This window comes from Vicia villosa, unplaced genomic scaffold (assembly GCF_029867415.1).
Source record: "Vicia villosa cultivar HV-30 ecotype Madison, WI unplaced genomic scaffold, Vvil1.0 ctg.001374F_1_1, whole genome shotgun sequence".
Classification (NCBI taxonomy): Eukaryota; Viridiplantae; Streptophyta; class Magnoliopsida; order Fabales; family Fabaceae; genus Vicia; species Vicia villosa.
In genome coordinates, this window is record NW_026705596.1 from 151112 (window position 1) to 165716 (window position 14605).

General features: G+C 33.8%; 1 protein-coding gene across 4 annotated transcripts; it reads left to right on the forward strand.

Annotated features, from left to right (window-relative positions):
• Window positions 1–3871: 3871 nt before the first annotated feature.
• On the forward strand, window positions 3872–8041 carry LOC131634856 (serine/arginine-rich splicing factor SC35-like). Of its 4 annotated transcripts, none has more exons than XR_009293684.1 (10): window positions 3872–4057; window positions 4145–4223; window positions 4310–4389; window positions 4475–4541; window positions 5402–5473; window positions 6110–6364; window positions 6458–6674; window positions 6782–6854; window positions 7167–7588; window positions 7733–8041. XR_009293684.1 is itself a non-coding variant. In XM_058905480.1 (8 exons), exons 1-8 carry the CDS (start codon window positions 3982–3984, stop codon window positions 6785–6787), a joined length of 852 nt encoding a protein of 283 aa, XP_058761463.1. In that variant the 5' UTR covers window positions 3873–3981; the 3' UTR covers window positions 6788–7030. The 4 variants fall into 4 exon arrangements, 1 of the variants encoding a protein (XP_058761463.1); XR_009293685.1 differs by having other exon boundaries at window positions 7750–8041; XR_009293683.1 differs by having other exon boundaries at window positions 7167–8041.
• The last annotated feature ends 6564 nt before the right edge of the window (window positions 8042–14605 follow it).

Below are 14605 nucleotides of genomic sequence, written 5' to 3' on the forward strand. Positions count from 1 at the left end.
ATTTATGATTCAAATATAAATAAAAAAAAGTCTTTCTTTTAAAAATAATAAACTCTTTTGGTTAAGCAATTTTTTTTTGTTTTTTAATTATATTTTATAAACAAATGTGCGTATCATACCAATATTTATGTGTAGGCACGAGTATTTTACTAATTTCTTATCTAAGTTTATTTTTTTTGTAAGTTGGAAAATTGCTTTTACTAATAACATGAATGTTAAAAGTTATAACATCTAGTCATTTTTCTTTTTAAGATAATTAAAATATTTTTAAAATAGTAAAAATAATTCTAAACTAATTTATAAAAAACATATTTTTTTCGTATTTATATAACACAAAACTATGTATACTTCTCGTCTTGACTTGTGGCTCCACCTCTTGTGTGAAGTTACGTGTCCAATGCCGTGTACACTTATTATCTTGACTTATGGCTCCACCTAATTTACCAGAGGAACATTATTGATGGTCCTTAGATTTTGATTAGAGACTTTAACGACATCATTCATTAGAGTGAACAAAAATAGGCATTTTTAATCATTTATGGTAATTGTTTAATCATTTTATGGCAACTGCTTTATTGAATGTCATTGATAAATGTAATATAGTTGAAGTAGACATGATTGGTGGGAAATTCACTTGGAATAGATCTTGTACTAGTAATCGAATGGTTTTTCGCAACTTGAATAGGGCACTGGTTGAAGTTGCTTGGCACGTGGTTTTCTCTAATGCATATGTTGAGGTGTTGTATACATTTCATTTTGATCACAACCCCATTATCATTAGGTGTAGCCTTCCTCTCCAAGACCAAGGGCTCTCGTCCTTTTATGTTCAAGGCAACTCGGATCACTCACCTTGAATACTCTAATATAGTCTAGACTGTTTGGTGGAAATTCTCATATGACATTGTAACTTGTCTTCAAAATATGAAGTACGATTCTATCCTTTTTAATTAATAAGGAAACTTTTGGCAATATCAGCAAACGAAAGCACAACATCGAGAATATACTAAGGGGTATCAAATGCTCTTTGGAGAGAATATATTCGACAATACTAGTTTATCTCCAACAAGAGCTTCAGCAGGAGTATGATGAGATCCTCCCGCAAGAAGGGATTTATTGATATTAAAAGGCTAGAGATGATTGGATTAATTTGGGAGATCGTAACACTAAGTTTTTTTCATACCAAGATGATAATCATACGAAAGAGAAATAAAGTCCATGACCTTCATCTTCTGAACGGTGTTTGGTGCATTCATGATACTATTCTCAAGAAAGAAACACTGACTTTTTTAAGGTCTTTTTTGCCTACATTTCCTATACTCTATGCTACTATGGGTGACTCAAATATGACTTCGATACTTACTGAAAAAGTCCAACACTCTTTGAATCAACAAGTGACGAGGGAATAAGTTACTTATGTGATGAATCAAATGCACCATTTCAAGGTGTTTAGCCTTGATGAATTCCAAGGTATTTTATTTAAACACTTTTGGCTTAAAGTTGAAGAAGATATTGTCCAACTTATATCAAATGCTTTTGTGATTGATAGCTTTTACTCATCTCTTTATGAGAATCTTGTCACATTAACTCCTAAGGTAGACTGCCCCCAAAATTTTAAGGAATTCAGACCCATTAGCTTGTGCAACACTATTTATAAGCTTATTGTGAAAATTATGGTTAACAAATTGCGTCCTTATCTAAATCGGATAGTTGAACCCATCTAGAGTTTTTTTTTTGCCTGGTAAAGGGACAATTGATAATGCCATTATCCTCCAAGAAGCAATTCATTCTATACGTAAATTTAAAAGAAAAAAGTTGACATGATATTCAAAATAGATATTGAAAAGTCCTATGATCATGTTAATTTAGATTTCTTAGAATTTTGTTTGAAGAAAAACATGTTTCTTCCTAATACTATAAAATTGATTATGCATTATGTAACTAGCTCCTCTATGTATATTCTTTGGAATGTGAGACGACTACCAAACTTTGTTTTGACTATATGATTACGGCAAGGTAGCCATCTTTCCCCTTATCTCTTTGTTATGTGCTTGGAATTCTTGTCACAAACAATCATCAGGGAAGTCGATGAAGGCCATTAGAAACCTGTTAGGTTATCTCGTAATAGACCCCTTATCATATTTATTTTTTCTGATGATGTTCTTGGACCCATTATTCTTCCAAGAGAATCATTTATATGGATTAGACATGACATCAATGGTGGCTATATTTTTTTGGCTTCTTGTTGGTGGCTGTGGCACGTTAGAAACAAATTATGTCTTAAGAATGTGGTATCTTTATATACTTTGAAACTCATCACAGTGAACTATGTTAATCTGCTAGCTAAATGTTTTCTCAAGCATAACTTGTCTCATCCAACCAGAACTATCACATGGAATGCACACAAAGGTAGTAATACGATTTTGAATGTTATTGGCAGTAGCTTCGATAATCTCGGGTGTTTTAGGTTTTGACGGATTGATTCGAAATACTGACGGTGCTTGGGTTCATGGTTTTGCGAGTAACATTGGTTATTCCAACATCCTCAATGCTTAGTTGATGGCGTTATATCATTGTTTACATATAGTTTGGGAACTTGACATCAAAGATCTAATATGTTATTCTGACTCCAACTCGACTATCAAGTTTATCTTAGAATCTGTTAATGTTTGCTATCAATACGTCACGATTCTTTACAACATTAAAGAGTTTATCTAAGGAATCACAAGTTCAAATATTTCATACTTTTAAGGAGGAGAATATTTGTGCTCACTATCTAGCAAAATCTGAGACTGATAATGATGTATGGGTCTTTTGTGGAGTCTCTTGTTGGAATAACCACTTTCTTGTTATATATTTTAAATAATTTATTGTTTTTTTTCTTTTTTTTATCCACTTGAAAAAAACATTAACATCTTAAATTTATTATTATTATATTATTATATAATATAATTTTTTTATGTTAAATTAAGTGAGAATAATACTGTATCTAATTTATTGTTAAATTAACTCTTAATTATAAAATTTAAGAGGGACTATCTAAAAAAATTTACTATTTTCAATTTTTAATAATAATAATAATAATTATATATATATATATATATATATATATATATATATATATATATATATATATATATATATATATATATATATATATATATATATATATATATATATATATATATATATATATATATATATATATATATATATATATATATATATATATATATATATATATATATATATATATATATATATATATATATATAGAGGAGGGATCAAATTACACCCGAAGAGTTACAGCACGAGTTACACTCGTTCAATAACCACATCTCGAATTAATATTTTTTAAATTCAACCGTTCGATTGAAACATAATATCATATAGATCATACCTATAAAGTTTGAGCTTAATCTATAATGATTTACTATATCATCAAGATATCCAAAGATTAACGTCAAAATGAACTTTCATATAACGTTAATTTTGATGTAATTCAATGACATAGTAAATCATTATAGATTAAGCTCAAACTTTATAGGTATGATCTATATGATATTATGTTTCAATCCAACGGTTAAATTTAAAAAATATTAATTCGAGATGTAGTTATTGAACGAGTGTAACTCGTGGTGTAACTCTTCGGGTGTAATTTGATCCCTCCTCATATATATATATATATATATATATATATATATATATATATATATATATATATATATATATATATATATATATATATATATATATATATATATATATATATATATATATATATATATATATATATATATATATATATATATATATATATATATATATATATATATATTTAATTCTATATTCTAATTAATATTCATTTTGGGACATATAGAGGGACTATATAATTCCCGAAGGTTCTTCGCGGCCAAAACCCCCTCAATTCATATCTCATCTTCCTCCTTCTCTCTGCATCCAATTCTCAATTCTGAATCAACCATGTCGCACTTCGGAAGATCCGGTCCTCCAGACATCTCCGACACATACTCTCTACTCGTCCTCAACATCACTTTCCGTAAGCCCTCTCTTCTCTCTCTCTACATCAATTCAATTCCACGATTCCTCTCAACATCAATTCAATTCCATACATTCTTCCCTCCAGGTACAACCCCCGACGACCTATTTCCTCTCTTTGACAGATACGGCAAAGTCGTCGACATCTTCGTCCCCAAAGACAGAAGGTTTTTTCAATTTTCCCTTTGTATTCGCTTATTCATTCATTATTTCTTTCGTTTATTCAAGTTTTATCGTTTTTCTCGTTTTTTAGGACTGGTGAGTCGAGAGGTTTTGCTTTCGTGCGTTATAAGTATGCTGATGAGGCTTCCAAGGCTGTTGATAGGCTCGACGGTATGCTTATTTGTTTCAGGATTATCAATGATTACTCTTGATTTCGTTTTTATTGATTGTAGAATTTGAGAAATTGGTTTTTCAGGAAGAATGGTTGATGGTCGTGAAATAACTGTGCAGTTTGCTAAATATGGCCCTAATGCTGAGAGGATGTAAGTTCTACAGTTATTTTTGTTCGTTTTTGTCATAATGATGCTAAATTGATTGCAGTGTGAATTAACCACCATTTGTTCTTTAACATAAAAACAGTGAACAACGGTATCAGTATTGGCACTTGCAGACGTTTTCGCGGTCGCGGACCGTTTTTAAAACTTTCATGTTTTTTTTTTAAAGGCAAATGTTAGTAATTAGTAGCTGTTATGTTAGTATTGTGTCTTTATTAGGGTTTGAATCCGGGTTATTTAACTTTTTCAACCCTTGGCTGAGTTGGCTCAGACTGTTTGTGGTTTGTTATGTTATAATGGTGTGGTCATGTCATATTTAAAAATTTAGGTGTTCTCATGTCATTAGAAATGACAATATTAGAGAGATTGTTGGGGTAACACATATAGGAGAAAAGATGTTGGAAAATAAACTTAAGTGATTAAGGCATATATAGATTCTATGGTAAGGGGAGTAGGTTAGATGGAGAGGAGTCAGACAACTAGAGGTAGAGGAAGACGTAGAAAAACTATAAAAGAAGTTATTAAGAAAGATCTCGAGATTAACAATTTGGATAGAAGCATGGTACTGGATAAAACATTATGACGGAAGTTAATCCATGTAGCCGGCCCCACTTAGTATTTAGTATGATAAGGCTTTGTTGTTGTTTCTTTATCTTGTTGTTTATTTAATGAGGACAAACTGAGTAGCTTTGTTGAATAGATTTTGTTTGAATACAATAGCTTTCTTATCTTTCTTGTTATTAAGTGGCATATTGATAGTGGATGCTGGTTATTATTTTTCTCACGGCTTGTTTGCTTTTATTCTTGTGCACTTGTACGTAGCTAAATTTAGTTTCTTCAATCTACAGTCAGAAAGGAAGGATTATTGAAACATCCCCGAGATCAAAGAGTTCAAGGAGCCGCAGTCCCAGCAGGAGAAGGTGCGCACAACTTTTTAATGTCACTGCTGCTTCCAGAGTGTTGTAGAATTAGGAGTTTTAATGGCTACTTGTCTTGAGAGCTTCAGAATTACCATTGTTGAATTGTGTTTTAATTTTTTTTGACTGCCTGTGATTAGATGAATGTTTTATTTCAATTACGCGCAATTTCCTAGCCTTTGTTTTTAGGTTCAGTGTGACCATTTAATTTTATAGCGGAAACCATTTCTGGAGTTTTCAATTAAAATGTATCATGCAGTTTGATTTTAGTTGATGTATTTATTTATTTGAAGCTCAATCGAGATATATCTTGCAGTTTGATTTTCTCCTGAATAATGATAACTTGTCTAATCTGCAAAATCCCGTACCACGGGGATTAAGGGGGCTGTAACCACTTTTATAGTATAGACCCTTTACTGTACTTTAAATGTCTAATTTCTTAACTGCCATTGTAATGGTCTGTAACTAGCATTCAAACTATCTTCTGAGTTCTGATTAATATGCTCAATGGGATGATATGTGTTAATTTTATAATTTTCTTGCGGTTATTTAATTGTATTTCTCATAGCCAGTGGTGTTTCGAGATTCATGATTAAATTTGATAGAATTTTTTATCGACTAATGTCAAATTGTCTGTAGGCACCGTGATGATTACAGAGGCAAGGATTACAGGAGGAGAAGTCGCAGCAGGAGTTATGATAGGTACCGCGGCGGGAGAGACAGGGACTATCGTCGCCGAAGCAGAAGCCGTAGTGCCAGTCCTGATTACAAGGGGCGTGGAAGGGGACGCTATGATGATGAGCGCCGTAGTGCCAGTCCTGATTACAAGGATCGTGGAAGGGGACGCTATGATGATGAGCGCCGTGGTAGAAACCGAAGCAGATCAGTAGAAAGGTCTTCATTATTGATACTTGGCCTTTTCAATTTGATTTTGCACAATCATGATTATAGCTATTGAAGCCTTTTTTTTTTTCTTATTCTCCACAGCCGATCCCCTGCCCGGCGAAGTCCTAGTCCAAGAAGGAGCCCTTCTCCTAAAAAGAGTATTTCCCCTCAAAGGAGTACTTCTCCCCTGAAAAGTCCACGCCATGAAAGTCCTGATAATCGTAGCCGCGATGAAAGGTCTCTTACTCCTCGAAGTGTCTCACCACGAGGTCGCCCTGATGTTTCCCCAAGCCCATCTCCTCGAAATTCAAATGGTGATGTAAGTAATATCATTCTTGAACTTAAAATTGAGACGAAAATTCAACTTCGTGATTGGGAGGTATTTTTAAACCTTTTGTGACTATTCAGTTCCATTTACATTTGCAGGAGTAAGCGGGTTTTGTGATATATACCAGAGACAACTATACCTGTTGCTGTCTTGATAATTTCAGACGATTTGGTCAGTGTGAATGGTATTATTAGAGTCATTAAAGGATTTTATGGTTTAAGTGCAGTTTGGTAGGGTTGGACTTTCTTGGTGTTTGAATGTTCATATATTTTGACCTATATGTCTTTTACTTTAGAATTTGGTAACTTTTGTTTGGACCTTATAGTTGCAAAGCTAATATTTCACTATGAGGGATTTTGTCATTTTAGCTTTATTCTATTGTATTTGCATTTATCTCTGTTTCTGCATTTTCATTTCCTTTATTATAAGCAAGGATGGTTTAAGCTCAGTTAATTTAAATTAACAACTTATTGGGTTTTCTAGTTATGATGATTGGGAGAAGTGACGGATGCCTGATAGGTGCATGTTGATATTGTTGCTGTTGATGCTGTTTTTGTGTCATTGATGATTGTTCGTGAGTTTGGTGCTGGTTGCAAGACTATGCTGATTTTAGAACCGATTGTTTTATCAGTGTGCTGGTTAGAATGACACTTAATTGACTTGATTTTTGTCGTGAATGATCTGATTTTTGGTAAGCATTTTTGTTCACTTTCTATTTTCTTATATCTGATTTTTGATCTGGTAATTATGATTGGTCTTCATCGATTAAAATTGTTGTGAGAGGGATTCTTGACGCTGTGATGGACACAAGTAGAGTGTATTTTGACGTGGCTGATGCCTCGTAGGAGTTGGACCTGTCATTTGTTGATTCAGACGCAGATACTAATTAAAAACAGTGGTACTAAGTATGAACTCTAATTTGCTGGTATTTTACTTTGAAATTCAAATCACAGTGAAGGGTCATTCAAGATTACTTTTTTAGGGTATTTTATTGGATACCTATTTAACTTCAACCTTTAAATGTTTATAATATCTGCTACTTAATGTAGTGAGATGCTTGTTGTAGCACACTGCCCCGTGATTGTAGCAGTGAGGTGGTTGCTGATCCATCTATAATATGAATGAATGTATGTGCGTGAATAATTTGAAGAATTAACAAATGACTGTACCTGATTGTTGCTGAGGCTGTGTTTGCATTGTTATTAGCTGTTGGTAGTTGGTACTGATGATGGTTGTTTAGCTGTGCTGCTGGTTTCTGTTGATTCCAAAGTCGTCTGGCAGAATTCTTTTCACTATTAAGCATGTCTGGTTGATTCATCTTTGATCAATTGTATGGGCATAATATCTGTTTTTTTTTTTTTTATAAATTATATTGCTTGTCACTTTTTTCCTATACATCGTCTTCCTTATAGGTTTTGTTTGGCTTATGAATCAGTAGTTTGAGAGCAGCTGTTGTCATTTGTCTGGTTTTGGTAGATTTGATACAGTTCAACTTTTATCTGTCATAAGCTGGTAAATCGTCTCTTGTAATTTACTTTTGATGGAAATAAATCTTTTTTCACAAATATCTTCCAGTCATCAATAGTTACAACTAAATGAATAATAGTCTTGTCCACGACAGTAAATAGCTATAAAATTTGAGTCAAGTGATTCAAGTAGTTAATGAGCTCTACTTTAGGACAATATTTGGAAGAATTCAATTTCTAGATGACATGCTTTTAAGTCGAACTCTGAATTATCAAAGTTCTATATGAAAACAGGATTATTAACATCTGGAAAAAAAAACTAATGCTAGGAATGGAGTAAGGCTATATGGATAGTATCTAACATAAATGAGTATTAAGATAAACAAAGTGGACCTCAATACCTTGGCAAAGAAAGAGTGCTAATACTTGGATTGCTTGAATTCATAACACTTGAGTCACAACTGTCTTTAGAATTCGGAGATACATTTTATATACACATTTTATGACTTTGTAAGTGAGGTTTCCTATTTTGCCTAAAAAAATTGTTCGGAAAGTGTTGCCTCACTTACAACACCTTTGTTGGTGTGATTTTAAGTGCATCCGAAAATGCATTTTTGGATATAATTAGATTAGATTTTCAGAGGTGTGAGGCGCATCTTATGGGTGAAAAGAGCATTTTTCTATTTCAAAAGATGATAATTGATAGATTAAGTAGTTTTATTGCAATTGCCAACTTCAAATTCAAGATCATTAAGCATTGCACTTAAAATGGATAAAACAAAGAACTTTGATATTCTGAATCTCAAAGCTTTTGGTTTTAGTTATGTCTTTCACAAATGGACTACTTCACTCAGCTAACCTCCCTAATGGAAAATATAAAAACATAAATGATATTTTTACACTATCCATGACACTTACATTGTATTTGTATACGGTTTTGTTTTTTTTAATATTTAATAATTATTTTTACTTTTTTTTTTCTGACACACACCAACCCATGTATTTGTTGTCTTTTATACGATGTAGAGGTAAAATGTTTGATTTTAAGTGTAAAGATAACAAGCCTCAATACAAAAGCTTCGTTCCTTGCAAAAGAGGTTTGGCAAGGTGACCTTATCTCTTCCCTTTTTTCCCCTCGTAGAAGAAGTTTTAAACAGAAGGTTAATCAAATTTATCCAAAATGATTAGTGAAAGTTCCATTTTATATACTTTATGTCGATGACACTATGGTTTTCGGTAGATCCAGTCAATACAGCGTATCACCATGACAAATCTTCTACATAGATATGCTCAAGTCGTTGGTTAATGTGCTAATCCAATTAAATCAACTATTTACTCAAAATCCATTCTAGCATCTAGACTTTCTCAAAATTTCCTTGATTTTAAAATTGGATCCTTCCTATTTATCTACCAATGGCCCATGGATCTTCATTTTCAAAGAGAAACATAAGGTTTTCGACCTCCAGCCAATTTTAGATAAAGTCAAAGCCAATTTTTGAGCTTGGAAAACATCCCTTCTTTCTATAGCTGAAAGAATTCTGCTTGTTAAAAGTGTGGTTCAAAGCATATTGATATACAATACTCAATTTAATTCTTGGCGACTGAAAGTAATCAAAAAGATTAGGAAGTGAATGTGAAAATTTATCTGGAGCGAAGATATTAACCAAAAGAAGCTTGCATATTTTTTCCGACGCAAAGTTTGCAAGCCTGTTGATCAAGGTGGCCTTGGGATTGTGTGTCTAAGAAGTTTTGTTTCTAGAAACATGTCTTAGATAAGGGTGTTGGTTAAGAGTTGATCAACATGTTGGTATTTATTGGATTAGTTTATTTCTAATCCAAGTAAATAGGAGTACAGAGGTTAGTTGTTGTTGGAAATCTGGCATGCCAACCATACTCCTTGTGAATGTCAAGGTAAAATGTCAAGGTTGTCCTTCGTGACGTCTGAAAGGTTCTTCTGATCAAAGGAGCCGGAGTTGTGTGATCTTGTTCAAGGGGAAGTTCCTGATCTGAAGTTGGAAAGCCTTGAAGAAATGCAAGATAAAATGTCTTGACATCTATGTGTTGAGAATTTATTTTTCTCAACATATCTGGCTGGTGTTTGTTCATCAACAGGAGGTACAGATAATTTCACATGTCGTCCACGCATTGGAATGAGAATGATAGACGTTTTCTCCAGATCCATGGTAAAAAGTTATTCCCTGTGATCTAGAATGATGTCAAAAGTAATGTTGGAACACCACCTCAGAAGACCATGTTAAGGAAAGGGTTCGATCTTGTATGCTTGACATCTTTCCCAGTTAAGAGAGCTGTGTATATTGATATTGATGCAAGATTGTAGCATGAACATTGTGTTCCAGATAACTGCATGGGAATCTATTTCTCTCCATGATTCTCTTGTTGGACATTGAGTTTGTGTTGAATAGCTTGAAAAAAGGGGTTCTAAGCCCTTGAGGTTCCAAGGCGGGAGGAAAAAGGCCTGATCATATCTACATTAGTGTGATTGAATAACTCTCTTATACCAACATTGCGAATAGGTACAAGGGAGGAGTATCAGATGAAGTGGTCTAATCTCTACGCTTATTAGGAGATGGTTTTCTCTGATACAAGAACAAATTGTGTCAATCTGATGAAGGTTTGCATATGATTGATTGCAAGTACCTTGACGGGAGCTAAGTAATTTTCTGAAGTATATGTACAAGTTTGCATTCTGAACACTAAGTTTCAAAAAGTGTATGAGAGTTTATTTCTCTCAATGATTTTCTGGTGTATGGAAATTATTGAAGGTGTGATCTTTTGAGATCTTCTTGCGTGAAAGGACTTCAGTGAAAATTAATAAGTCTTGTGATTGGTGGTTCCATAACCAAAGTTAATAAGTCAGATTGGAACACGAGATATGTCACACTTGATATCTTAGTTCCTTGGGCTATGTTACTGATTCTGACTGAGTATAGAATAATGATCAGTAGAAGGCATGATATTTTACTTCAAGTCACATGATGGCTTTATGAACCATCTTCTACATGACTGAAGAAGTCTTTAGATTACAAGAGAAGGCAAACAATATCTGAAAAGATGTCAGAACATTGTTCAGGACTTAGGACTCTCATTACCAGCAAGGGAATATTATGGACAGTGCAATCAAGAATCATATCAGAAGTGTGCAAAACATGTATGTGCATGCATATTTATTGGAACCAGCGATCGAGGAGGACCGATCCAAAGTCAATAAAGCCATTCAAATCTGAATTGGATGGTGTATAGTTATTTGTGGTAATGTTATCTTCCTCAAATTACATTCTTCTTTGACCAAGACCAGTGTTACTATCTAGGATCGTTACTTCCTAAGTAACTTCCCAGCTGTTTAAAGAGGCCAACCTTTCTCTCTTCTCATGTCATATAATTGTTTTTCTAAATAATTCTATGGCATTTGTTCGGGTTTGGGTGATTATTGTCTGGGTATGGGTTTATAATGGAGTTCTTTGTCAATTGTTGGCTAAAAAGGGGGAGAAATATGCTCAGGGATCTGGTTCTAGGATTGCTTTCCTTCTTGTGTCTGAATTTCTATGGTTACAAAGAACATGTCAAATAAGATGTTTCATCACGAGTCTTGTTTGTTTTTGTGTCTTGTGATATGAGCTATGAACACAATTGTGCCATGTGTTCTGAGTTACACAGGTTGACTTGTGACTGCTTTTTAAGTTTCCTCTTATGCTGCTTAAGGGGCCTCTTATGCCCTCTAGAAATGTTATCCATCAGTAGGGAAAATTGGGTACTTCCATCAGTGGCAAGACTTGGTTTCCACATTGAGGGGGAGTGATCGGTCACCATTTCTATTAAGTTTCTGTCTTTCATCTGGCACAAATTCATCATTTCGGTAATACATTTGGTTGTTGTTATTGCTTTTAAGTTAAGTTTACCATGTTTATTAATTTATGGTATTGCGTTGCATTTTGTTTAGAGTTTATGTTAAAAGATCCTCTTTATGCCTTCGTTTGGTAGTGTTAGTGTTTCAGGTTGATGCGTGTGATCATAGGAAATAATGGTCAGACTTTGGGGACTCTGGATGGCTGAGAGATGGAAGTTTTTAAAGAATCTGGAGGTCAACACGGGCCCCCGTGTGCATCAACACGACCCGTGTTTAAAAGCTTCAGGAATGCATGAAAAATGCTGAAGTCAGTGGATCAACACGGGCACCCGTGTGAATCAACATGGCCCGTGTTGATAGGTCTGATGCAAAACACAAAGCCACGTGAGTCAGAAGATTAACACGGGCACCCGTGTGAATCAACACGGCCCGTGTAGATGGATGCGGACAGAAACTTCACTTTTTGATCTATTTTACTCTGTCGTGTATTAAGGGTACTTTGGACTTTTTGCTGACACTGAGACTGATACTGAAGCTACTTAAACGAAGTTTGTGTAAGGAGAAGGAGGTTTTTGGAGAGACTAGAGAAGAGAATACGATAGAAGATTGGAGAATGCAAGGGTTTGGGAGAGAAGAAGATCTTCATAAACGGAAGCAGTTGAAGATTCAATCTCCTCCAATTTCTTGTAATGTCTTTATTCATTATTGTGTTTTCTTTGAATACTATGAGTAGCTAAACTCCCCAATGCTAGGGGGTGGCTCTGATTTTACTTTGTAATGACTCTGAGTTTGTAATTGCAATAACTATCATGTTTTCTCGTTGTTAATTTATTCTCTTGATGTTTCTAATGCTTTTCCTTTCGGACAAATTGGAATTGATGTATGATTATCATTTAAGTTAGACCACCATTGATAATGCTTTCATTAGAATATGCTCTAATAGATATTACCTAGGACTAGGAATACCTTATAGCAATCAGATATTCTCGATAACTTAATTGCTTGATTTCATTGTAAACTTCTAAGGACTTAGGGTTTAGGATAAAGGATCAAAGGTTTTTTCACTAAGGACTTAGGATCAAACAACCTTAAGAACCGATAATTGATTATTGAAAATAAGTTGTTGCAATAGAAATTCCAGAGTTCTTACAGAGTCAATCATCCACAATCCCTAGCATATTACTCATATTTGTTAAAGAGTCAATTTCATTTACTGCTTATTCTACTTTTCGCTAAGTGATAATCACCAAACAAAACCCAATTGAAGTTTTTGTTTAATTGAATCTTGAATTGAACCCATTATTCCTATACAGTCCCTGAGATCGATATTCGGGGAATTTTCCCTGTTATTACAAGAGGCAAAATAGTACACTTGCTATTTTACCGATCAGGGAGTGTCAGTCATCTTCTTTCTCATGTACACCAAATGACTTTAGGATTTTCTACTCCTTTCATGAGATTGTTGGTCTGTAGTGTGTGGAAAAATGGAGCTTATTCAAAATGTTGTGCAAAGATGTCCAACACGAAGTCCTGACAACCTTTATATGAATGAGAAGATGACTAACTCTCTAACAGTTAGATCTGCGACTAAAGTCTTAAGTGGAAAAACTATAGTTGAGGAGTGCTTGAGGACTCTGGAACACTGCTGGACATTTATATGTTTGCTAGAATCTGATTGTAATATGTAAATTTGTTTCAGCCAAAATTTTCCAAAGGGGGGAGATTGTTAATTCTCTAAGTTTGTATGATTGACATTAATTTTAGCAAAACAAATTAGACAGAAACATGTTAGATAGAATGTTCAAACTGCGGAATGTATATGTTGGACTTTATGTTGAACAAGATGTTCTATCAACTACATCTGGTGTAACATGTCGAATTAGAGGTCCTATGCAGGATCATCAAACATCGTGACTAAGTGTTAAGCTGGGATTTTGAAATATGTTTGGGCTGTTATAGATGCAGAATATTTGGAAAATATCATGCAATCCAATCTGGCGCTATATTTGAGGATAAACAATTTTATCTATTTTGAAGATTTTTATGGCTTCTAAATATGGAGAATATTTAGGAAACTAATGGTTGAAGACCTATTTTTATGGAGAAAGTTGTGCAGAATTCTAGCACTCTCCTTGTTGTGTTTTAAAGCCCAAATCCAGTCCAGATGTGTGCTTTAAATAGAAGACTACAACCCTAATTGAAAATCAGAGATTACGGGAATAGGTTAGGGTTTTTATGCAAATCGTGAGCCTTTCTAATATTATGTTGATAGAAGAGTAGGACTGGTTTTTGAGTTGTAAGTTGTGTCATGCATTTATAAGTTGTTAAGTATTGAATGTATGTGTATCACTTAGGTATCAATGATACAGTTATCTAAGTTTATGTGGCTTGTGGTTCAAGCTACTATTCTTGCTCAAAGATTTTAAGCAAGATTGATTAAGGAAGTCTTAATTGTGTATTATATGTAATTGAATATTGTGGTAAAGGGTCGTTAATATCAGTAACTAGGTTATTGTGAGACATCACTGCGGTGATTGGAAGTGAGAGGGATTTTTCTTATCTAGGAAGTTCTTAGGTAGAAGTTGCACTGG

Excerpts from the sequence above, each read along its gene's own strand:
- LOC131634856 (XM_058905480.1), top strand. The coding sequence starts at position 3,982 with ATGTCGCACTTCGGAAGATCCGGTCCTCCAGACATCTCCGACACATAC. Across the intron at positions 4,390-4,474 it reads GGCTGTTGATAGGCTCGACG|GAAGAATGGTTGATGGTCGT; the intron begins GTATGCTTATTT and ends TTGGTTTTTCAG. Across the intron at positions 6,365-6,457 it reads CGAAGCAGATCAGTAGAAAG|CCGATCCCCTGCCCGGCGAA; the intron begins GTCTTCATTATT and ends TATTCTCCACAG.